The sequence below is a fragment of the Ailuropoda melanoleuca genome, chromosome 14, assembly GCF_002007445.2.
Source record: "Ailuropoda melanoleuca isolate Jingjing chromosome 14, ASM200744v2, whole genome shotgun sequence".
NCBI lineage: Eukaryota > Metazoa > Chordata > Mammalia > Carnivora > Ursidae > Ailuropoda > Ailuropoda melanoleuca.
This window is the reverse complement of record NC_048231.1, coordinates 12842248-12868865: the sequence shown is the minus strand read 5'-3', so window position 1 is coordinate 12868865 and position 26618 is coordinate 12842248. Positions and strand designations below refer to the sequence as shown.

Sequence of the window (26618 nt, the reverse complement as noted above, 5' to 3'; positions counted from 1 at the left end):
AAAGAAGTCACGGGGATGTCTGCAATGTGCAGCATGGTGACTAAAGTTAACTACTAGCTGCTAAGGTGCGAAGAAGGCATCTTAGAAGTTCTCATCACAAGGAAGAAAAACCTTGCAACTACGCGGGGTGACGGATACTAACTAGACTCACCGTGGTGACCGTCTCACAATACATACAAACACCGAATCGTGATGCCGTACAGCTGAAACTCACATACTGTCGTAAGTTAGCTACACTTCAATAAAAACCAAAAACAGAGCAGGCACCCCAGATGACTCTCAGGGTCTGGTGAGGCCGGCAAGCCGCGGGTTTGAGACGCAAAACCCACTTACCATGCAGCGACTTCATTCCCAAGGTGTAGGAAGGCCTCCGCAACGGGAGAGACTTGGGGAGGGAAGGGTACGTGCTGCTGAAGAGGACGTCGTTGGGCAGCGCTTGGTCCAGAAGCGAAGCCCTGGAGGCGAAGAAGTGCTCCCTCTGGCCGCTGTATATGCTCTCATCCGACAGTGTTCGGTGCAGGGCCCGTCGTGCCGTGGGGGTGGCAGGAAAAGGGGACTGAGGAGAGGAGAGCGCCTGGAACTGGAAAACAGCATCCAGACAAGTATTTAGATGATGGCACGTACCATGGTGATAGAGTAACTCTAGTGGGAGTGCCTCTTGATAAACAACTACTAATAGTCTATCTAATGAGTTTTTGAGCTTGTTTTTAGGATGGATTTCTAGTCATTAAAATAGGGAAGCCATCTATATATTTATACAGTTCTATATAAATGGCAGAAGTTCCAGAGAGCTGTTATCTCTCGTCTTTTGCTTTTGTCACCAGATTTTAGTTGAGATTCTTCTGCAAAAAGCAAGCTTCTGAGAATTCCATTCACTGAGAAACAAGAGACACATTAACGATATTTAAATACCCAGCCTGCGAGCCAACAGAGTATTGGGTCTATTAGCAATGAAGTTATATTTACTCAGTCCTTCCTAGACTAGTGTTCACCTTGACAGGGAGAACCACGTGGAGGACAGGTGAAGACGTGAGTAGGAGAGCTGAGTCACAGCTGGCAGAAGGCCTCCGGGACTTGCCGTGACACTTTGAAGGGGCAGAGACAGAACGACACAGCCACGTCTCCACTTAGGACGCCGAGAACAGAGCAGACACTCGGGCTCATTCGTGTGCTCTGCTCGAACACGTTTCCGTTCATCACATCAAGGGTTAGTCAAGTCAAAGCTACCCGCGAGGTGGTGTGCCCCGTGCTGCAGAAATCTGAACAAATGATCAATCAAACCCATTGTAAACAAGCCCCGGGAGTGGCCAACNTCAAACCCATTGTAAACAAGCCCCGGGAGTGGCCAACTGTGTAAAAATTGTGCTCACTTCTAAAAATTCGTGATGAGTTAAGTGCAAGGTACATATATGCTTGCCCGGAAAACAAAGCTGCTGTGAGTCCTGAAGCTCTGGGAGTCTTTAAGTGCCCGGAACTGGGTAAGGAAATGGTGATTTCCCTTTTCACATCACCGAGTGGGCATGACAGAGGTTAAATGGCTTGCTGATTATACTTTTAAAAAATACAGCCAGATCCTCTCTCCCCCAAGCTTCTAGGACTATTGCCTAAGGCTCCTGCCACCAGGCCACGCCCCAGATCTCCATTCAAACACTGCTCCCAATCTTTTTTAACACCTCTGGGTTTAGCAAAGGGATTTCCTTTTCTAGTGAGAGTATCCCCACCGGGATGGTTATACAGAGAGGAGGCTTTCCACCAATTCTGGTTTCAGCCTCTTTGGGAAATGTTAACATACTGATTCAAGGTAGCGAACTGCTACCTTGAAGAGCTCCTTGGAGCGGCATGCTTTATTCAGAAAGTTATAACATCTTGCACTAAAGAGAGGCAGGGTAGGAGATGGAAGGAAGCAATCTGCCTTGATGCTTTCCGCCCATTAAAAAGTCGTGTCGTCCCAACACGCGGGGGTGGCCCCTCACCCCAATTCTCTTCCCCTCCAGTCTTGAAGGTGTGTGCACACCGATCTGGCCCCGAGCGCGCCCTGGGCCTGCCTTGCAGGGTGCTCGCTGGGCTGTGTCTGGTGCTGCCAGCCCTGGGAAAGAACCGCCATGGAGTCAGCGCTGACTCGTGAGGCATCTGAGGGCGCGTCAAGCCAGGGGGGTTTGCAGACTGCTCCAGGGGACCCTACCGGTTCCTCACAGCGTCACTGTGTGGGGAGAAGAGACGTTCAGGTGGGACCAGGCGCCCATGACACCCACCCCTCCATCAGACAAACTCTGCTTTCCCACTTCTACATGTTGGACTTCTGTGTATAATTTTATTTAAAAAAGAGGGGGCTCTTGAACTTCAAAATCCTCTGGGCACCACTGATCTATTTCAAAGCTGAGGAACAAGGCCTAGAGGAGTAACATCTTGCTCCGGGTCAGTCTCCTGTTCCCTCTCTCTTTCCAGTCCTCCTGGCTTCAGTGAGAGGTTCACCCGCACCTGCAGGAAGCAAGCACCAGATCTTCCCGAACGCCGGAGCTGCACGAAGCCTTTGGTCTATGCCTGAGAGTTCCGGCTGCAAAGCAGGACTACAGGTTTGCGCTGCGTCTGTTCACTGGCCGCAGCCTCGGGGAACATAAGGTGATCCCATCTCCGCCTGCCAGTGAGGTTTCCTAGAATGTGAGCGCTCTGCCATCTTCCTTGAGGCAGGAGCTCTGTGGCAGCGGCTTCGGCCCCGCAGCTGCCTACCTCCGAGCCGCAGCCTGCCACGTCCTGCGGCAGACATCTCACTCGGCTGGCAAATCGGCCTGGGAGTGACCCTGGCATCTGATATTAACCATCACTCACAGGAAGCACTTGCTATGTGAGAAAGCCAGTGCGTCCAAGTGGGTTCCAGGCATTACGGCCCAAAAGACTTCTCAAGGGCATGCTGGCCTTCCTGACACAGCAGAGCCATGGGCATTCCGACGGAGAATCTCAGAAGACACACAGAGATACTTAGCTAAAGTCATCTGAAACCAAACTGAACAAGACGACACTGGAGGGAAAACAGCCTTACTTCCAGCCCTTCCTAGTAACAGAGTAGCCAATGGAGTGCTTTCTTTGCAGAGGATCTCACGGTAATGCTGTCATGACATAAAGAAAGCACACCCCTGTTTCAACAAGGAATGTTAAAATAATTCATTTTGCAAATAAAAGCCCAGAACAGGAATAAGGGCAAAACAGACATTTGCTTTCAATTATTTCTACTGCATGAGTAAATCAAAAGAATGAAATCTCTGAGTTTGCCCCTTTCCAAAAATGTTAAATTGAGAATTGGACGAAAGATTCCTTTCAGGGCAGGTTTTATTTTCCTCTAATCTCAAAGGAAAAATCTGGTACTTAAACATTTTAATACACCTCTTTGGGTTCTGACGGATAAAGAAGTTTCAAGCACTATCTTTTCCGAGGTTGCTAAGGAAACCGTTTGTACCCTGCGGGATGAGTCAGAACTGTTAAGTGCTGGCTTATAAAACAGAAATTACAGAAATCAAGAATGGCAAGTCTTTAAAATGATTTATGATGTTAATGTTTATGTTAATAAATCGTTTTTCTCAGCACAATGCCAGAATGGCCTTTAGAGTACATTTAATTTCTGTAAATGCTGATTTTTCAGTTTAGGGGGGTATGTCTGACCTATCTTGAGGAAGGCATGCGCACACCACCCCCCCAGAGTGGTGATGAGAAGCCTGAATGGGAATGGACAAGGCCACGCAGCCCATCCCGCTGGGCATGCCCCCTGCACTCTGATCCCAGTTTGAGGACAGCAAGTGGTTAGGGAAATACTTTAGCTTACCTTTTCAATCAACTGTCAGAGTTCTTCTTAAATTACACTCTCTAGTCACTCTCAACAGACTACCAGCTATTCAACTAAGGACCCGGACAACAGAACACGTCCACATTTGCTGTGCTGACCTTCCTGGGGGTGGATTCCCTCCTTCTGGGGCTGCACAACACACCGCACAGAGAAATGCCTCGTGCTCAGAGTGTAATACCTTTGGGCCCCACTCGACAAACGCCAGGTCCGAGGCCTGGGAGGGCGAGATCGCACACTTCCGAGGACAAGAAAGCAGAGAGCCTCAAATAGGCTTCAGGGGTCCTCCGAGCTGAAGCAGGCCACAAACCCTTCTATGTGGTCGTGCAGAGGTCTGGCCACTGACACACAAACACAAACCCTGAGCACGCACTCGGGACCTGATGGGGAGGGAGGCTGGATTTAGAGAAGACATTTCTAGTCTGGAATTCTTCAAGGGAAGCAGAGAGAAGGTTTTGAGAAGTAAAGAGAGTCTAGAAAGTTTTGAAGGTAAGTATGTAAACCTAGTTTGCTGGGCTGAAGAGATGGCTTTTGGAGGGTCAGGGGGTGAAGAGAGTGGGTGCGCACAGGCTGCTTCTCTGAGTGACTGAGCAGTATGTGACGCACTGGCAGTAGGCCTGCCTGGCCGGGGGGCGGAGACGGGGCACGCAGGGCAGGACGTGAACTGAGAGCTACTTGTGGGGGGACGGACCCTTTGGACAGAAGGCAGTAAAGCATTTACAGAAAACTTTCTGTCTGACGAGGGAGCCACAGGTGCTCTGCAAAGTTCTCAGAAGCACGGTCATCTGAGCTCATGTCTGTGAAAGAGCATGGTTGTGCATGGGGAGTAGGGTGCGCTAAAGAAGATAAGGAAGGGTGGTGGGGCCAGGTAAATATAAAGCCGGACTAAGAGGTGTGGCAGCAGGGAGAGAACGTGTGGAGAACACTGTGAGCTAATTTTAGGCAGAGTGGGTGAGCGCAGGAGCCGGGAGTCGACACCTCCTGGCAGGTCCCACTGCGGCGAGCAGCCCCGGCCCGTCTGGCCTCCCTAACAGTCATGCGCCCCCAGCTCTGTCCTGTACCTTAAAGTTCTTCTGGGATTCAGGAGTTGGGCTTTCCAGGTCAATGAGTTTCTTGAGGTCCTCCTCAATGGTGGACTTGGAGGCTGGCTTGGGGGACGCCCGGAGGTCCCTGGTTGAGGCGCGCAGCCTGGTGTGGGCGATCTCGTTGCCGTCACTCTGATGGCGCCTGGAAAGGAAGGGAAGAGATGGCAGAAGCCAAGCAGACAAGGGGGACCTAAGGCCACGACGGACCCTGAGGCTGTTAAGTCAGGGGGGACATATGAAAGGAGAGCAAAGGACAATCTGCTCAGATAAATGCTTGTGAAAAAACACACACACACACACACAACCAACTGGAAGTACGAAATAAAAATCTGATGGATAAATTGCTTCTCTACAGCAAACTATCAGTTTCACTAAGCCAAAATTAGCAAGACTTATTAATAAGACCACAGGCTAGGAATCCCCAATGTAATTTTTTTTTCAGATTTTATTTATTTATTTGACTTAGAGAGACAGCCAGCGAGAGAGGGAACACAAGCAGAGGGAGTGGGAGAGGAAGAAGCAGGCTCCCAGCGGAGGAGCCCAATGCGGGGCTCGATTCCAGGACTCTGGGATCACGCTCTGAGCCGAAGGCAGACGCTTAACGACTGAGCCACCCAGGCGCCCCCCCCAATGTAGCTTTTGTACAAACACAAACAACGTAACTGAATGAATTTAGAGGTTTTTTTCCCTGTACTACTTTGTCAAAAAGTTCTTCATATTCAGGGCAGTCCCTTTCTAATGCTCCCTCTGGTGGCTTCTGAGTTCAAAATTCCATGGGAAGCCTGGGATTAATATCATCAAAGGGAACGTGTCATCTTAGTACCTGAGGGTCAATTACTCTGAAGTCTGTTCTTCAGACATACTCCTTCCTACGAGATCTAAGATCCTCCAGGCAAGGTTTTGCCACACAACTTATTTAAGGAATAAAGCAGAGAAATAATTTAAGACAAGTTTTACTTAGGAGGAAAAAAAAAAAAAATCTCCCTACCAAACCCCAGCCAGCCTCCTCTGTGGTAGGAAATTGCCTCAACCTTTTCTGTTCTCTGCCATGTTAAAAGCAAACCACCCAGCAAGAGCAAAAGAATTCTTACTTTCTTGTGTCCATAAAGCCCACGGAGTTTATGGTTCCTTCGGGTTTCTTCCACCCAATCAGGTACTTGCTGGTCGCGCCCTGGCGAGGGTAGAAGGTCCTGGGGCCGGACGAAGAGGAGGAGGAGGAGGAAGAGGGGAAGGAAGGTGCAAGCTGCGAGGTGGCAGGATGGAGCTCTTCTTTCGGGGAGCTTCTGGCACTGGTGAAGACCACTGGGCTGGCAGAGTGTCGGGAACTCATGGTACTGAGGAGAAGCGGGACAGAGAAAAAGGACCCCAGTGTGACGTGTGCACCCCGGAGTCTACACAGCAGCGATCAAAGTGTCATCCAGGGCAGGGTTATGGCCGGGTTAAAGAATAATGACTGTTTCATAAAATATTAATGGGACTGGCTGGCTAGTCTTTCTTGTTTTCTCACTATAATTTAAATGCCTCCTGTAAAAATGAAACATGGTCGCTGGGGCTTAGTCTGCACTTTAAGTGAAGAGGTGAAAACAGCTGAGACCTCAGGGATGCTTTGAAACATGCTGGCACACCAGAGTTTGTTATGGGGGGTCTAGAAGAGGCAAGGAGCAGGAGAACTGGCAATAAAAGGTCTGGCCGTGTCCGTGGCTGTCTGCCTTGCCTTCCTCAGAACTAGCGATGCTCCCCAGGTCCAAGCTGGATCAGTACACAGTTCTCCAAACACCCACATCCGAGGCCAGTGGGGCTCACTGATGTCTCCTTCCCCATGGCATCTGGCATTAAGATGGACTCTCCTGAAGAGCTGTTCAATGGAATGAAAATGGGCCACTATGCTGCGCCATATAAAAAAATCAACTCAAAATGGATTAAAGACTTGAATGTAAGACCTGAAATCATAAACTCGTAGAGGAAATCACAGGGTATAAGCTCCTTGACATTGATCTTGGCAATGATATTTCCGGATTTGACACCAAAAGCAAAGGCAACAAAAGCAAAAATAAACAAGTGGGGACTATGTCAAATTAAAAAGCTGTACAGCAAAGGAAACCATCAATAAAATGAAAATGGAACCTAGTGAAGGAGAAAATAGTTGCAAATCATACATCTGATAAGGGCACAATATCCAGAATATATAAGAACTCACATAACTCAATGGAAAAAATCTGATTAAAAAATGGGCAAAGAATCTGAATAAACATTTTTCCAAAGACATACAGATGGCTAACAGGTACATGGCAAAGATGCTCAACCTCACTAATTGTGTGGGAAGAGCAATTCTAAACCACAATGAAATACCACTAACACCTGTTAGAATGGCTGTTATCACTGCATTGAAAACTAATGAAGTGCACTGTATGGTAATTAACATAATAAAAAAATTTTAAATTTAAAAAAATTTTAAAAATTGTAATTATTATGTCACTCAAAACCAAATATGTATTGAGACCTTCACTTCTAATAAACCTCCATTTAACAACAACAACAACAAAAGAATGGCTGTTGTCAAAAAGACAAGAAACAACAGGGGTTGACAAGGATGTGAAGAAAAGGAACCCCTTGTGCACTGTTGGTGGGAATGTAGTTTGGTGCAGCCACTATGCAAAACAGTATGAAAGTTCACCAAAAAATTAAAAACATAACTACTATATGATCTAGAAATTCCACTTCTATGTATTTATACAGAGAAAGTGAAAGTACTAACTTGAAAGTATCTACACTCCCATGTTCACTGCAGCATTATTTACAATAGCCAAGCTATGGAAACAACCTAAGTGCCCACTGACAGACGAATGGACTAAAAAAATGTGGTGTACATATACAGTGAAATATTATACAGCCCTAAAAAGAAGGAAATTCTGCCATTTGCAACAGTATAAATGGGTCTTGAGGACATTATGCTAATTGAAATAAGTAAGACAAATACTATATAATCTCACTTATATGTGCCATCTGGGGAAAAAAAAAAACCAAGCTCACAGATACAGAGAACAGATTGGTGTAGCCACAAGTGGGGGGGTGCAGGGTGGGCGGGGGCGGGAAGAGGGTCAAAAGGTACAAACGTCCGCATGTAAGATGAGTCCTGGGGATGTGACGTACAGCACGCTGACTAAATATAAAAATACAAAGCTGTTCATCATCGATATAATTTAGACTTTGCTTCAAGATTACAAAACTAAAGTCTACAGGACTCAAGGAGAAGGCTATGCATTACACATTAAAACTCAGGAATTTTTAAAACTGGGGCTGAGAGTTCAGGTGGTCTATGCTGCTGGAGGCCCTTTGACGGCAGAATGTCCACACGTCCCTCCCCGGGAGCCCTGCTGAGTTCTCCAGCTTCGGCTGAGACCAGAAACGTGGGCTTCCCTCAGGGGACTTTGTCACTGAAGGTTTAGTGACCAGGATGTGGTCTCTCAGCCTTTGCCAGCAGCACTTCGTCTGTCAGAAACCAACAGTCCTGATCTGAGCAAAGTATGGACTTGACTTAACAATGACGCATTAGCTACGATGAATGTACCACGGACAATGGGTGGGGGGTATGTGGGAACTCTCTGCACCGTCCTTGTAATTTTTCTGCCAACCAGAAACTATTCTCAAATAAAAACACTTTTTATTAAAAAGAAGAAGCGAATGAACAAAACAAAAATCAAAGACCACCCAAATCTTAGTGGTGCTGAGAGAACACTCACAGATGAAAGTCAGTCCTGAACCTCCACCCGCAGCCTTACCTAAAAATCCCTTCCAGCTGGCTTGCATATTTATGTAGGTCTAAAGATTCTGGACCATACCATGAAGAACGTCTTTATGATAGAGGCAGAGGGTTCTTTAATAGAATAATAAAAGGAAGGATTGAACCCCACTGAAAGTAAGAACTTCTATTCCTCCAAAGACACAGAGAAGACTATATGTCAAACATATACCCAACAATGGGCTCCTGTCCAGAATACAGAACTCCTAAAAATCAACAAGACGACCACCATACACACAAAATGAGCAAAGGTCTGAAAAGGAATTTCACAAACAAGGATATCTTAAAGACTAATAAACATTCACCCCTAACATCATCAGTTATCAGGAAAATGCAAATTGAAGCCAAAAGAAGAACCAGTACACACCCACCAGAATGGCTAAAGTTAAAAAGACTTATAACATCAAGTGCTAGAAAAGATGTGAAGCGACCAGAATGCTCATACACTACTGATGCGAAGGTTACTTGTCACAATCTGGTTTGCGTTCTCTGCTAAAGCTGAATGTACGCGTATCGTAGGACACGGCAACCCCACTCCTAGGTATGTGCTCCCCGGACACACACACATGTGTACCCATGGACACGTGCAAGAATCTGTGGTAGCCCCAAAGGAGACACTCCGAATGTCCACGGCAGAATGGATACAAGAGCTGCTGTGTGTTCTCACAGCGTAACTATAACACAGCGATGAAAATAACCCCGCGACCTGCTACCCATGATGAGTCTCGCCAACACGATGCTGACTGAAGACACCAGACACAGGATAAAACCTGTGGTACGATTCCATTTATGTCAAGCCAAGAATAGGCAAAACACGTGTGTGATTTGAGGATTCAAGATTGTGTTTACCTTGGGGAGGAGGTGGGAATGACCGGGGAAGACAAGTGCGGGGGTATGTGTCTAGACGTTGGCTATGTTCCAGTCCTGGATTGGGGTGGTGGTTACACAGGTATGTTCACTTTGTGAAAATCCACGCTGATGCACTGTATGACCTGAACCTCTTTCTGTAAGTGTGTTACACTTCACTGAGAACACACCCACAAAAATAAATCAAAAGCTGATGACCTGAAAGGAGGTGGCGCTATCAGTCCATGAGAGCCCGGACTGGAGGGAACAGGGCAAGGAACAAAGGGATCTGCGAAGTTCTCCACACTAAGTGGGCCTTACTGCCGCAGATCAAACAGAAACATCTTCATTTTTGTAACTAAGGAGGGGGTACCAGGCTCAAACGTCACAAAAAAGTATGATAAAAAAAAAATGACCAGCCACATTCTAACCGCGCTAACAGTTTTTTGTTTTTGCCAGAGACTTTTATAGCTAGACAGGAAGAGAAAGGAAAAAAAATCCCTCGCAAGACCTCAGTGGGCAGCACAAATTTAAAAGCCATGTAATCTCACTTAATTTTTACCTCTTGATAACAAATACCCCATTTGTTTACTTTTCAAATGAAGAAAAGGAATGCAGAACTCTTCCATGAATGCCATATGTTAAATCAATAAGAACAAAATAACAGTCGGTCTCTGTTATGAAAAACAGACTAAAAGTGGGAAGATGAACCAGAAGGAAAAGGAAGCGGGAAGGACATAAAGACAGAGGCAGACAGGCTCGGCCGGAGTGGCACCAGGGACCAGAGACAGGGCAACATCCAGGAACTTGGGGGGCATCAACAGCAGCTTCCTAAGTGGTAAGAGTGGACGTAGCCTCTGCGGCCATCGGCCAGTGTGACAGACCTGCGGCTGTTTATTGCTTACTTAGGGACAGGAGCTTATCTCTGGTTTGCAGACTCTCCCCACCGGACTATACCTGCCTCACACACAACACAGATGTGGGGGTGTCTGCAGCCTCATCGGTGGTTATGGTCTGAGGCAGATTCCCATGAAGGGCAAAACAGTGAATCAGGGTCTAACGTGCACACCCTCGTCTTGGGTAATCACGTGCTTGCTTTACCTGCCTTGATTAGTATCCGCCAGCGAATGCAGGTGTTTTTGAATTACCAGAACCGATGCATGTTAAAGCATGTTTTATGTTAAAGGACAGACTGCAGGGCCCCACCCCCGAGATTCTGATTGGGTAGGCAGGCGGACACAAGGGAATGCGTACTCTGACTCGTTCCTAGCCGATGCCATGGTCCTTAACTCATGACCTGAAAACCACTGTATCAGATGTGCATTTGAAATGCCCACCGTTTCCATTTCTGAGCAACAGGTATCTTGATATGACAGCATGGGCACTCAGAACCCCGGGGCTTTCAAAGACTAAACGTCTGGTCAAAATAGAAATAATTAGCCATGAGAATAAAACGTAAATTGCATAGTCCATTAATTTATAAATCATTTCTCCTTGTTTTACAGAATAGCTATGCTGGTTTTAGCCATAATGTCTGGCCTACGTGGAAAGGGAAATTATGGAAAAGGCTTGGAAACATCAGAGAGAGAGCAATATCTACACCATGTACAGTTTGGGTGCGCTTTGCTTCCTGTATGAATTTAATTAGTGCCATTTCCCTGGGAGGCACTCAGTACGTTTCTGCACTAGACTATAAACTCTTTGCAGGCAAAAATTTGTGTATCTGACAATGCCAGAACACAACGGACTCCCAATTTAACAGTCGTTGGACATAGGGTTTCTCTTTAGCACGTACGGAGCACGCTATTTAACTTGTTTACCTTATTGATAGCCTGTCTCCCCCACTTGAATGTAAACCCCACAAGGGCTCATCTTTTTCTCCTTCACTGCTGTATCTCTCCATGCCTACCACAGTGGCTGGCCATTGTAGGCATTCAATATTTGATGACAGAAACTGTCACATAAATTAGCTATTCATTTTAAATGTAAGAGAGGGTTATGTGTGAAGACAGTGTGTTTTACTCAGGCTGTATTTAAAACTGGGTGTTGCTTTATTTTTATTGCAAGAAATAATTAAATCTACAGATTCTGCCTCTGTTTATACGTGTTTTCTTAAAAGGATAATTGCTTAAGTAAGACCATAGACCCCGGTTATTGGTTTTATCTGTGAACACGATGGCTGGTACAAGCTCCCACGTGTGAAACAACAGCACACTCATATTCACTAATGGTTATGATCAAGACAGCCCTACTTAACGACTGCTTAGATTTGGGAACAAAGGTAAAAGCAAAAACAAATGAATAAGTCATTGACAGTTCTTCCTTCTTTAACGTATACAACTCAGAGCATGAGGCAAGGTGAGCATTGGTACACCTGGCCTCTAATTCCAAGTATGCACATGAGGATATCAAAACACACATTCTTGGGCTCCAATCCCGGAGGTTTTAAATTGATAGAGCTGGGGTGGTCCCTGGGTTATGTATTCTTGCAGAATCTCCCCCAAGTGTGCACACCGACTGAGAACTGCTCCAATCAGTTGAATTATTCATACTGTTACGACTTCCATCAAAATCCAACTTCTTATTGTTGAGATCAAGCAGGTGAAGCCACAGGGCACCTGGGTGGCTCAGTCGGTTAAGTGGTTAAGTGTCTGCCTTTGGCTCAGGTCATGATCCTGGGGTCCTGGGATCGAGCCCTGCATTGGGCTCCCTGTTGAACAGGGAGTCTGCTTCTCCCTCTCCTTTGCCCCTCTCCCCTGCTCCTGCTCTCCCTCTCTCTCTCTCAAATAAATAAACATCTAAAAAAAAAAAAAAGGTGAAAAGGTGAAGCCACTGGAGCAGTGTTTCCCAGCCATGGACTGTGGCCACCTGCAGGGACTGATATAAATGAAGATTCCTTGGCTTATGTCAGATCTTCGAGAGCCCTAGAAATCATGGCTGAGTTGTGTCATTATCCTGGAGATTTCATGTGAATTCAATACACGGCAATTCGGTTGTACCCCGGGCAAATCGGCTCTCTCCATGGGAGTTGTGGGAGAAGGTAATGACCAAGTAAAACAAACAAAAAGAGAACAGCAGGGGCGCCTGGGTGGCACAGCGGTTAAGCATCTGCCTTCAGCTCAGGGCGTGATCCCGGCGTTATGGGATCGAGCCCCACATCAGGCTCCTCTGCTATAAGCCTGCTTCTTCCTCTCCCACTCCCCCTGCCTGTGTTCCCTCTCTCGCTGGCTGTCTCTATCTCTGTCAAATAAATAAATAAAATCTTAAAAAAAAAAAAAAAGAAAAGAAAAGAGAACAGCAATCGGTACGTTAGGACATGGCAAATACAAGACCCGCGACTTTTCTCATTGTGTCAGAGGTGAGTTTAACTCCGAGTACAGCCAGACTGAGCCATCTGGTCAGAGGGCGCCCGGACTCCCCATGAGGGGCCACCAGCTTTACTTGTTATACAAGCCACAGGGCGTTTCCCCTTTCCTAAAAACAGACCACGCTTTGATTTGTTCGCTCCTTCCAGGACATGAACCTTGAAAAGGAAGAGATCTGCGTGCACACGCTACCTCCCACAAAAAGAAACGAGGCCGCAGGGTAACTGGACACGTGGGGCAGCATGTCCGGACTTCTCGTCTCAACCCAGTGAGACCATGAACCTGGTGCACGGCAACCTGGTTCTCCGACATCCCAGCTGTGGTAAAACTCTAGGAGAGGATGGATGACCAAAATGCCAGTCACGGCAGCTACCGCGTCACCAAGGAGGGGCTCCATCTGCTTGTCGACCTTGCAAAAGGACGAAGCACGGAGCCGGAGTGTCAGGAGACAGAGGCCCAAGTGCCAGAGCTCTCAGGGCCTGGGGAGCCTTCCTGTGCTGCTGCACTGTCACCGAGACCACCGCCTCCCGCGGGACACATCTGCCACACTCTCCGTGCTGCTGAAGGAAACACTCGGAGTCATCTGCCATCCTGGCGTGACACAGAGCGACAGATCTGAGACAGGCTGGGTCTGCTAAGGATGATATCTTCCGGAGGGGGAGACCAGCAATTAGTCACCTGTCTAATGGCTATGACAAAATCTGCACGAAGGCTGTGAATGCTGGCCTAGCACCAAGGGGAGGGGATCGGGCTTCCTGTGATTACTGGTACAAATAACAAATAAGCCAGCCTCTGGGTGACAGATAATGTGGGGGATATGATTAAGGAGGACTCCTGCCTCCACTGTGTGCAACACTAGCCAATTCGGCCAATACTGGGCTCCACAGTTTAGGAGGGCTTCAGGAGACACGAATTCTAAAGGACCATGGAAAAATGAAATCGGAATGATGAAGCTGGCAGAGGGGATGTCCAAGGAACTGTGGTAAAGAAAACTGTTGGTCTAGAACATGGGCTGTGTATATGACACGCACCGGGTGCTGTATGTAAGGGATGAATTACTGAATTCTATTCCTGAAGCCAACACTGCCCTGTACGTTAACTAACTAGAATTTAACTTAAAAAACAAATAACGTGAGGTATTTAGTAAGTCCAAGGGTGCACTAATTTAGAAAGCGGAGGGAAATGGGTGGCCAGGGATCCACAGTAGGAGGGGCTTCAGGGGTCATGGTGGACGGCGAGCTAACGAGTCTGCGACGCAGAGCTACTCAGGAGGGAGCTAACGAGAACCACGAATACTAACATTTTTTTTTAAGCACAGCTGAGAAGAATGTCACGTTCAGGTTTGGCATCTAAAAAGGACAAAGAAAAAGCAGGAAACTTAAGAAGCAAAAATGTAATTGTAGAATGAGACGCATAAAGGACAATTATAGGACCTGTGGGAGATACGTGTTTGTTGAAGGAAAAGTAGCGAGAAAAACCTCATTAAGGCGGGTGATGGGAGAGCTTGAAAAAGGAAATGCCAAAAACCTTTCGTCTCAAAAGAACATTTACAGTTTGCAATACACTTGATAACCTTTTATTATTCTCACCAACCATTTTGTAAGTAGGCCGGGTGTTATTTGATCACAGATAAGGGACACGTGTGGTGAAATGCCCCGACTGGCCATAGGGCTGGTCAGTGGGAGAACTGGCCTTGCACACCTCAATCTCAGCACGCAAATGTACTTTCCCTCTATTTCTCTCTCGACTTGCCTGGAGGTGGAGGGCGGTTATAAATTTTTTTTTTTTTTTTTGCAAATGGCTTCTTGTTGGTGTCTGTAAATTTTATAATCTTAGCCTTCAAAAATCTCCTTAACGTGTAGAAGAAACTCAGCTCAAAAAAACCATTTATTCTCTCTTAATTGTGCATGTAAGCTGCAGCGAGAGGAACTGCAGATAGGCAGACACGGGATGAAGTTTTGAAGAGGGAGAGGACATGATGAGCACAGGAATTGCTCAGAGAGGATGTGGACTCTCTCTTTTTGGGATTATCTCCCCTCTCCCTGCTTTTGAGGCAGTTGGACAGGTTTTCATCCTGGTAGGATGGTTTCAATAGGACAAGGGATAACCTCTGTTCCTTCAGAGTTCCTTTTGGCCTTATGATTTAATGGCATTTGGAGAATTTAGGCTTTCCCTATTGACTGGATGAATGAATTAGCTGCATCACAGAACAGAGCAGTGATAAACTTCCGGGCGGCGAGTGCCATATCAAGCAATCTGACGTCTGTGGCTTGACAAAGGTCTCATTTTCTCAATGCTCACTTGAAATTTCAACCACAGAGGTTCTGTTTCTCAGTCTCTGAGGTTAGCGGAACATCACTGTATTTTGGATAAAATAATCACCCGCTCCCACAAACTGAAAGAAATGGGGCACACACACACCAGATCACCTGGAATTCTGCTATATCAAAGCAAAATACAATATAATCCTGAATGTCCACTGTGTGTCAGACCATAAAGAAGAAATGACCAGTGAAAATGACCCACAAACATAAGACAAGCAGAGCCAACAACACGTTGAAGAGAAGTTCTGGGTTTATCATTTTAGAGGCTGCATATTCAAATTCTGAATTAGCCCATAAAACTTAGAAAAAGAACATTGTCATCTTAATAAAAAAGTGTAGATGAGAGGCAATTAATGGTAAGCAATTAAAAAAAATTCCAGGCAGGAGAGATTTGAGAAAGAAATGGTATAGATAGAGACAGCAGAATCATTTCTAAACAAAGAAGGCATATTTTTCACATACGCAGGATGCCGAAGAGGGCAAAGCACAAAATGTAAACGCACCAGCTCTAACGCGCACACAGCGGCACACAGTCCAGCGCGCTCCGGTACCCAACGCCGTCTTAATGGTCAATGTAAACTCAACCCAAGAAGTCCTTCTTTACCTCTACTCTCAAGAAACATACAGCTTTTCTGGCATGAAAAGTGAACTTATTAAGCCAACCAGAAAAGGCACATTCATGAACCTGAACTGTACTGATGACCCTGGGCAGGCATTTTTCTTGGACTTTAATCAACCCTTTTAGTGAATGTCAGACACTGACCAACTTACATCCAGATACTGATGGATACTTGCAGATAAGCTATTAAAAAGTCCTCCCCGGTTGTATTTTGCAGATGAAACAGATCTTGCATAAGGAGAACTTTACTAAATGTTCATGCTGTACCGGTACTTTTGTAGACTTTCATACATATACCTGTACATAAAACCACCAGAGCTCCATGCAAATACAGACACTTCTATACAATAAGCTTTGAACTACAGTAGTCGGGAGCGGAGGATTTATGTGATTTTTGAAATGGATTATTGGTGGGGGCCCTGAGGAGTCTTCAGGCAAAAAGCGGGAACTTGAAGGAACAAGTTACTCCTATTTGATGACCAGGACGTCCTGAGCACCTGTCCACTCTGCTCACAGTGGCACGCGATACGCAGAGGTGCTGAGGATGAACAGTGGGCAAGAAATCCTCTGGTACCGATGTCATCACATGGCGGGGGGTACCCCTCGGCTGCCGAGCTCTGGGCGCTGACGGCATCAGGAAGGAGCAGCAGAACGGCTGGCAAATGAGGGCAAATGAGGGTGGGCTATGGAAGCCTGGACCCCCGAACAGGTTAGGTCAGGACGTCACAGAAGAAATGTGTATTTGCAACCATGAGGTGGGGTTTTCAGCTTTATAACATGTGCTCCTAAATCTAGTTCTGATGTCAGCAATACCACTGGCTACGCAGGACGAGAGCACCATATGTTAACGAAGGGGGTCTTTGGTCACCACACAAACCAGCACTGCCTACTGCCCAGGCCAGAACCCTAAGAAAACAAGAGCCCAGTTGGTGAGAGTCTGTTATTTTTATTTATTTATTTATATATTTTTTGAAGTAGGCTCTGTGCTGGGCATGGAGCCCATGACCCTGAGATCAAGACCCGAGCTGAGATCAACAGTCGGGTGCTTAATTGACTGAGTCACCCCTGGCAAGAGGGTTTTAAGACTGGAATGGTCTTTGTCTCTCCTGTTGTCACCATAAACCATTTTTTTTTTTGGGGGGGGGAGTGGTTTAAGACCTGAAAGTGAAATAGGCTTTGCAAAAAAATAAATAAATAAAAATCTCTCCCTAAATTTCCAAACTTCATAGAAAATACATATATATTCTACGGAGCGACACTTCAGAGCCATTAATAGACTTTTTAACTGTAGAAAGTTATCAGTGTGTATGGCTTCTCTTAATGATATGCGAATAGAACCACCCTGTGTAATTACCAACTTACATTAATGCAGTTCTCCTGGGGTGCCACAAAAAACCTGCACAATCATCAACAGGGAGACTCGAGGACAGAGGGGTAGGAACACAGCCCAGCCAGAAATACACGGTGGAACTTAATCACTGTAATTTAGATTTTGTCACCAAGTCCCAGGTACGAGCTCTTTTATGCACTGTCAAGAGATCTCCATATTAATTGCTATTCCTGTCTTCCGAGGACACAAACACTCTAATTTGCAGTGATTTTAATTTCTCCAGCACTGTGCATTTGGTGGCTAAGACCCTCTTTCCTCCAGAGAAGGAAGTCTGTTAAAGCTGATTATCCAGCTTACCCTGCCAAGATCAACAGACTAAAGTCACAAAGCACCCCTGCTTACCAGAGTCTACAAATGAATGTGACTCACCCTATCAGCGGGAGGGAAGCCCTGCCACCCTCCCTGAAAGGCCACATTCTTCTCTTCTCCACTAAGTTTGACTTTCAACAGAAGAGTTATTTCCAAATGATGATTTAAATGATTTCTGCATGGTCAGTTTGAAGCAGAAAATTCAGATAATCCTTTGCGGCCTTCAGCCAGCCCCAGTCAGCACAGTCAGATAATGCAAGCCCAGGTGCCTACTTTTCATGGGGGGAGCTTTGTACCCCTGGGATTTGTTAGATGGCACAGCTGACATCTTGTGCTTTGGCTTCAGAGGCCCAGCCCTTTTCAACCTTACTCCATGGGGATGCTATTCCAGACAAGACCTCCCTAACTTGACTTAGTTCTGCCATCAAATTAGACCAGGCATATATATCCCCAAACGGGATATCATTTTTTTAAGATTTTATTTATTTGAGAGAGTAAGAGAGAGAGTGAGCGAGCATGCATGCACAAGCCAGGAAAGAGGCAGAGGGAGAGGAAGAAGCAGCCCCCCTGCTGAGCAGGGGAGCCTGATGGAGGCTCGAGCCCAGGACCCTGAGATCGTGACCCGAGCCAAAGGCAAACTTAACTGACTGAGCCACCCAGGAGGCCCTGGAATATCATTCTTAAAAAGATAGCCTCCTTTCAAAATAACTGAACACCAAGAAGATAGGAATTGAGCTAAACCTAGAAACCACACAGAAACTATTTGGAACTGAAAATAGAGTCAGGGCAAAGGGTCAGCCGATGAGATGGTGGGGCATGCATGCCCCAAACAGCAAGTGACTGTTGTAATTCTTTGTCATGTGACTCTAGGTTTATGTTACATTATTATGGTATTTGATGGTCAGGTTTCTGTTCTACTTTCCCAAAAATGTCCTTAACCTATCTAAATCAAACATTCTATTATCTGAGTTGTGGAAAGGTAACTGGGTGCCTGGACCTCAAGAATACCGAGAGCACTTTCCCAGTCGCCCTTTTGCTTGGGAGTCATACGGTTTCTAGATGGGCAACGTGGTCATGGTGAACAGAAGGAAAACTTGTGAAATGCTTCACACGCCGACCCGGTGTTTCCAGACGGGAAGCTCAAGAATCTCATCAGTAGCAATACAGACACGAGAGAACCGAGCATGTAACCGATCATGTTAAATCCAAATTACACAGAGGACATCCTCCGCCATTAAGATTACCTGGGGTTTACTGACAGATTATGTGCCTAGATTCCCATCAGAAAAGTAAAACTAAATTCAGTGTGTCTGCTACTTTTCTTTAGGGCATAATAATAAAGGAGGCCCAGAAGATAGCAAGGTTAGGTGCTGTCACGCAAACTGATCGATGACTGATGACAATAAAAGGATCCTGGCTTTGACACAAGGCAAGTTAACCCTTCTGCGACTCATTTTTCTCATTTATAAACTAGGGAGAATTATATTACCTACTTCAGATAGTGACTGCTGAGATGAAGTGAATTAAAATATATAACACCTTGAACAATACCTAGGACCTAAGTATTCAATCAAGTGTTCATCATTATTACTATCTTTATTACATTCCCACGTTACTACTGAAATAAAACATCTTTTCAAGAAAAAAAAAAAAAAACGGTAAAAGGAGAAACCACCACAGAAATCAACAGGCCCAAAAAGACAGTGGTGGAATATTTCCTCCCTAAAAAGGAAGAAGCCTGTCATACTTTGGATTTTTGGCTTAAATCCAAAAGAGGAAATGAAAAATGGTATTTATTTTCCCTAGCAGAAGAGATCGCCAAAGATACAGGAGAATGTGTTCTTTCCTATTCAGAAAGGTAGAGGGGATGTCTAATTTTAGATACACTTGTCTACTGGACACCCCCCCCCCAATCAACACATCACTGTCAGGAGGCAATTCCTGAAAAAGAATTACCATGCAAACACTGGCTAAGTGACGTTCTCTGACAGAGAGGCAGTGTGGAGGATGCGTTTGGCATCGTAAATAATGCCACGATCATCTTAGGAAAGACCCCTCTCTTTTAAAAATACGCTCAAGATTTTCCTTCCGTGTCTTCAAAAGAAACTGTTTCGTTCTCTATCACTACCTGAAAGCCAGAAATCTAAAACTCTTCTCTGATTCTGGTATGTAAGAAAGCTTTTATAAAATCAAACGCAACTTCATGAAGACTCAATCTGTAAACTTTTCTATTTTCTATTTGCAGTTTAAAATGACGCGTTCGGGCTCTAGGAATCAAGTATTCGGTGGCAGATACCAGGCAGTCACCATGGGGAAAACTCTGTCTCGGTTCCCTGGTGAGCGCAGGGACGTGGGCTGGGGCTGGCAGCCCAACTCAGGACCGGGCTGGGCCGGGGAGGCCGCGGGGGGGCAGTTACCTTGTGTGGGAAGCAGCGTCATTTATACTGAAAGTGCTGTTCTCCCTCGTCAGGGGGTTCGAGCCGGCCTGGCTCTTGCCGTGGATATCCAGGCTCAGGGAGGATTCTGTCTTCCGGTCCAGGCCGAGGCTCTCTGGCTCTAAAGTCCGATCTGCCATGGAGATCACTTCGCTGGAACTGTGCCACAAGGGTGCCACTTTCTCCTTGCCGGGCCCCGAGCGAGGGGACGACGTGGCGGCCCCCAGGGAGGCCGTGCTGCCGTGGCTGGGGCCGTAGGAGGTGGTGTCGATGCCGCTGTCGGCAGACGTGCCTTGCAGATAGTTGTAGCTGTTGAGCTCGGATTCGGTGCGGTCCCCGTCGTACCATTTCTCGTCACTGTGGGCGCTCGACGCGTTGCTGGAGAGGGTATTGCTGCTGGAATGGCTCGAGTAGTGGCTATCGGACTGCAAGGGAAGCAAGATGACTTGAACGCTAGAAACGCTAGAGAGAAGGGCTCCCTGGCACGTGTCTGGTTATGGGGTTCTCACAGCACCAAAATTTCAATGATAACAAACCGAAGACAGGTGGTGCCTGGAAAAACCCATTAGGAGAGGTCGTGGCAAAGAGCGCTACAGACAGGTTTTTTTTTTTTTTCCAGAATCCATTTTTCATTCACTTAGGCCAAAATATCAATAGTATTGAGATCACTTTAATCAGAAAGTGTGCTGGATTCCAAAAGTCCTACCACTTGGAGTCAACATAAGGCAGAATATAAGACTTATTCCTAAGGAGATCTCCTTTTCCTTCCCCAACTGGCAGCTCTTTAGAAGACAGCTTTCCAAGGAGGGCTCAGAGGTAAAATTTATTAGAGGTGCCAAGTCAATTCAACGGGGGGAAATTACGGTGCTAGGACAACCGGATTTCTGCATGCAAAAGAAAAGAATGAAGCTGGATCCTTACCACACGGGAAAATAAACTCAAAAAGATCAAAGAGTTAAATGTGTGAGCTAAAACAATCAGACTTTTAGAAGAAAACCTAAGTATATATCTTCATGACCTATCTATGCAATGGTTTCTTGGATATGACACCAAGAGCACAAAAGAAAAAAGAAAAAAATAAACGGGATTTCATCAAAACTAAAAACTTTTGTGCTTCAAGAAACCCAGTCAAAAAACAGGCAAAAGACTGGAATAGACACTTCTCCAAAGATGGTATCAAATGGCCAACAAACACATAAAAAGATGCTCAGTATCTTCAGTCCCTAGAGAAGTGCAAAACAGCACCGCGATGAGGCAACACTTCACACTGGGATGGTTCTAAGCAAAAAGGCAGCCCGAAATGATGGCTGGCACTGTTGGTGGGAACGTAAAATGGCACAGCTGCTGTGGGAAAACAATTACAGTTCTGTTCTTAGCATCTACTCAAGAGAGATGAAAAACCTAAATGGATATTTACAGCAGCATTATTCAGAATAGCCAAAATGTAGAAACAACCCAAATGTCCATTGCCTGCTGAATGTATTTTAAAAATGTGGTATATCCATTCAATGGGATATTATTCAGTCACAGAAAGAAATGAGGTACTAACACCTGCTATAACACAGAGGAGCCTTAAAAATGTTATGCTGAGTGAAAGAAGCCAGACACAGAAAGCCACATACTATACGATTCCATTCATATGAAATGTCCAGAACAGGCACACCCACAGAGATAGGAAGTGGATGAGTGGTGGTCAGGGGCTTGGAGGGAATGGGAAGAGCCAGCGTGACCGTCTAAGGGTACGGGATTTCTCTTTGGGGGTGACAGAAGTGTTCTCAGTTAGATCGTGGTGATGGTCACACAACTCTGTGAATATACTAAAACCCACTAAGTTGTGTACTTCAAATGGTACCAAATACTATGATACATGAATTATCTCAATTAAAATGTGTACAGAACCCTTTCCACAGAGTGGCTTGCTTGGTTGCTTAGAACATTCTATAGTTTATCAAAGAAATAAGATTTCAAAAGATATCTGAATAAAATAATATTTTAAATTAGATGGGAGACAGGAAGTCCAGATACTTGGTAGAGATCGAATGAAAAGAGGAGAGAAGGAACTACATACGTGTGTGTGTGTGTGTGTGTGTACGCTGCTTGAGGAAGGGACATGCTCTTTATCGGCTGGGGGAAGGAGCAGGAGGAGGACATAAAAATTTCACTTCAAAGTGAAAGATTTCTTTTTAAACAAGAGCCAATCAACCTGTTAATTTACTGATGCTGTTTTTTGTGACACCACCATTTACATTACAAGGCCTTCGTTTATTTTTAGAGTTTGCAGGGCAGAACTTCCTTAGCGCTGGATCTGTGCTGTGGGATTTGGCAGCCCCTTGCCACATGTGGCTACTGAGAGCACTTCGAACGTGGTTCATTTAAACTGAGATGTGCTGAGAGCGTAAACTACATAACAGATATCCATAGGAACGTAACAGGAACCACATTTGTAATTTTAAACTTTATAGGAGCCACATTTAAAAAAGTAAAAAGAAACAGGTGAGGTTAATTTTAAGAATATATTTAATCTAACCCAATCTATTCAAAATATTATTTTACCGTGTCATCAATATAAAGGTGTTAATGAAGGAAGGGAAATTGACAGATCGGGTAATTTCTCACTTACACAAAGAATGATACAATATCACATTTCCTCGGTAAATCTCTCACCACACAGCCCAGTGCAGGGTGCTTGCCCATGCATAGGCGTGCGCTCTGTTCCGTTAGCTTCATATTCATTTTACTAGAGAACAGCTTACATGGGCAAAACCTCGGATTCTTAATTCTACCCATAAGTGATCAGGAATTATGTAGAAGTATGGTAAAACAAAAATGTGTGTAGCTACGCAAGACAGGAAGGGTAGTCATCAGAAGGCTGTCTGTCCCCTTGACTGATGCTTCAACCATATCCCGTGCTTGCCACTGTGTAAGCCCAGAAACCCATTTTAGCACATTTCTGTTCCCAACATTTTAGGACTGCTTGTGATCACATCATATGGCCTTCCGTCTCAATCTGTGGGGGTGGCAGGTGCATACCAAGGAGGAATCTGAGTTTATCTCAAAGCAACCTTAGGGCCCCTGGCAACAGAAATTCCAGGGCCAGAGCAGCCAATGCCCACCTCCCGCCAGGATGCCTTCTTTGACCATGTGGGAGAAACAGCAAAGCACACCTGTGCCCTTTTCAAATTGCAAGGAATGTACGTTGCTAGGAATCTTATCATTTTTGACAGTTAACTTACATGCCCTTGTTTGTTTGGAGACAAGTGGACCACCGGATCCTGCCGCATTAATCTCCCACTGGGGCTCTCTCGGAAAGCAGGCAGTACTTTTGATACTGCTGGGAGATGGCACGTTGGCTCTGGAATACAGCACAGGACATTATGGGGCAGGCACTCAATGGGTACGAGCACATGTTGACAAATGAAGACGCTTGCCATTGCATCTCTCAGGTCACTGACCAGCAAACTCGGAATTTCAGCGATAAGCTTGTTGAGAGTTTACACAAGAGACAGCATGTCAGAAACTAAGTGGCTGATGGGTAAAGCTTGCAGCTGGTGACAGTGTGTCACGTCATACACAGTAGCAGAGCCAAGTACCACCAAACCAAAGGCCATGAACAACGCGGCAAAGTTAGGAATCAACTTTTGGTTTTGGGGGGAAAGTTGAGAATATATGGATTCAACTTATGAAATTCATTCATTGCCAAGTGTGGCTAACCTAGCTCGGTCTACATTACCTAGACAGGCACGGATGCAATCACGTGTTACTTACCAGGACACTTTGGAAATATTTTACCTGTATATTCATGCTGCTCGAGGACAAAAGAATTGAAATCCTGAGGTCCTCTATAACTGTAAGCTGAGCACAACAGAAAAGACACACAGCAACTAGTTTACTTAAGACAATTGCTTCCTTTCGGACTCCAAGCCGGCGTTCAAGGTGGGGTTCCAAAGGTAAAAGGTAAGCGGTTTCGCTTAACACACCGAGAGCTAACGGCAACGGTTCTGGACTTTTGCCACCATTCCTAAACGTAAAGGACTGGGCAACATCATCCTCTTTCGCTCTGACTCTCCACCATCTCCAAAAGCAGAGGCAGAAAAACGAAATCCGCTGAGATGGGTGAGCCAATTAAGCTCAAAGCCTCATCTCCACTGGGGCACCAGTGTGTCACACACGATGTACAGACAGGTGGGTCTGGCTAACATAAAAATCTCCTCGGGCATTTTCGCTCAGTGACCTGAAAGTCATTAGAGAACTGTTCTTACAAATGGAGTGTCTCAAGATCGGCCCCTGAGGCACTCAATGGATATACAGTGTGCTGAGTAATGAGCACGAACAATTATTTTTCTTGATATCTCCCTAGCATGGCTTATACCAACCAAGCCCCAGATTTCCATCTGATGTGTCAGTTAGAGAAAGTGAGGCTATTCCTCTGGAATGGCAGAACTTAAAAAATTAGGAAAAAAAATTATTTTAACATTTTATTTGAAGCCTTCGATTTTGGATGGAGAAAGGCCACCAGTTGGTGAAAAGGCTTCTCTGGCAGGTTCTGGGGTATCTTACCTTAAAAAAAAAAAAAGGCATATCTAACTAAAAGGATGAACAAATGGGTTAAACAGACTCACTGATATTAATTTCAGAGTCTCATCTATTAAGAGTGGGATGCCACCAAATCAGAGTAGGTGCAAAGTAAAAAAGACTGGAGGGAGGTTTATGTGAAAGAATGAATATGGGTCTAGGGCGAACCTTATAATGACCCTTTCCAGTCCCAAGGTACCTTTGTGACTCACATGAGTGGAAGTGTGGCTCTGACCACTGCACAAAGACCTTGCTGGCAGCTCTGCTCGAAGCCCGCACTAGGAGCCAAAAAAAGCTGCTAGAGTCATGTTGAAGAAGGGATCCTTTTCACATGTGTCGTTACCATCTCAACAGTATCAAAACATATGGGATTAAAAACATTCTGTCAAGAGCAGAACAGCAGATTGGAAAATGCTCAGGTTTTGTGTGTTGGGGGCGGGTGCCATGAGACTGGGTAATGACAGATGGCTCCGGTAACAAGGCACATCTCACTGAAGGTACTGGAACAAAGCAGGTCTTCCGAACCTGAGAATTCCATTTCTCTTCCTCATTTCCTGTCTTAGCTAAACACGTCTCCACTCCTTTCTACACTCGTGGTTATTAGTACATTTATAAGGGAATAGTCATTAAAACCGAGCAAAACAATGTATTTGCAAAAAAGAAAAAAAAGATGGGTCTTTGCCTTAAAAGTTTACCTTTTTCAGCCCTGAAGTTTCCTTCTTTTTACCCCACACTGGTGGTACTACTACTAGGATAAAGGGGAGAAAAACCCCACCCCACAGTCCAGATTCACATCCCTGGTCAGTATTGACACTAAATCCCTGATGCTACTGTTTTGAGACTTAGTCTTGTTTTATGGCAAAATTTTATGGTATCAACTAGTGTTATGGTGTCATGTGGAACAATTCCATGTAGAGAAAGGGCCATGCCAGAAATCCAAATGAAGGCTCACCAGTGCAAATCCTTCCCATCTAGCTGTTTTAGACTGCTAAGACATGGCCTCGGCTGACAGCTTAATAGCAGAGAGCGGCGGGGGGGGCAGCACAGGAGGAAGGAGAGCCTAACCACGCTACAGATGTGACCCAACAGCAACTGCATCTCCTTCCCACTTCGTACAGTTTATTCTGTTTTTTTACACTTGACATTAAGGATACCAACGCATCTCTCGGGGCACTCAGAGTAGGCAACAACAAGCAAACAAACAAGGGCTGGGGGAGATACTTAGGACACGTGTGGTTTGGCAGTGTGGCATTTCAATCTCGGTGATGAGAATAATTCCTGTGCCCTTTCAATTTTTAAACTGGGGGGGGGGGTCACTTAGAATTCTTTGACTTTTCTCTCAGGTCTTATTTGCTGCCTTCACTCATACATCATCCAACTGAGACTTAACTCTCCTACACATGTATTAACCAAGGCTGTACTCTATCACAGAACGCTTTCATGACGTCGTCAAGAGGTGGCCAGTGTCGCGTTGGTATAAAAGCAACTTGCTGCTCGTAGGAATTAGTTACTTACCCATTTGGTCAGCAATGCTATCCTCACTTCTTTGCCAGCTGGGCGTGGATTTCCCGCTGCCGCCGAGATCTGACTGGGTGTTCTGCCTGTCGATGGAGGCTGGCGATCTGCGGCTTACTCCAAACCTACGGCGAATCCCCCCAAAGGTAAAGATGACATCAGGGATGGCACCCAGAAGGGGAAGACAGGCCCAGGGCGATGAAACAAACACTAATGCAGGCACTACTAGCCTTGCTTACATGCAGAAACTCGCCCGCTCATGCGTGTGCTCGGGTGCCGAAACTGTGTGTGTTGCAGTCAACACACACCACTCTGTTCAAGAAAGGGATGTGTGCTCAGTACATACACTGTAAACAAGGGCCGGAGACATTAGCCTCGTGCTAACCCAAGAAACACAGAATAAGAAAACCCAAATTTTCTAGCACACGTGTAGTCAAGCTCAGATTCTCATTCACGGGCAAAGGAAAGATTTCACTATCCTCATGTTCCATGTCTGTCTTCAGACTGGACCAGATCAGGGGTTTCTC

The 26618-nt window shown here is 45.6% G+C and overlaps 1 protein-coding gene across 3 annotated transcripts in view; it reads right to left on the bottom strand.

Moving 5' to 3' along the window:
- Positions 1–223: 223 nt before the first annotated feature.
- Positions 224–26618, bottom strand: part of LOC100469206 (signal-induced proliferation-associated 1-like protein 1) — a 127287-nt gene continuing 100892 nt past the window's right edge. For 2 of the 3 annotated variants that reach the window (XM_034642441.1, XM_034642443.1), the window contains 7 exons: positions 26092–26216; positions 23794–23856; positions 23238–23356; positions 19987–20429; positions 6009–6251; positions 4894–5059; positions 224–580 (listed from right to left, as the gene is read on the bottom strand). In XM_034642441.1, coding sequence (XP_034498332.1) covers positions 239–580; positions 4894–5059; positions 6009–6251; positions 19987–20429; positions 23238–23356; positions 23794–23856; positions 26092–26216 — 1501 coding nt within the window. In that variant the 3' untranslated portion in view covers positions 224–238. The remainder of the gene's footprint in view (positions 581–4893; positions 5060–6008; positions 6252–19986; positions 20430–23237; positions 23357–23793; positions 23857–26091; positions 26217–26618) is intronic. The other variant, XM_034642442.1, reaches the window with a different exon arrangement.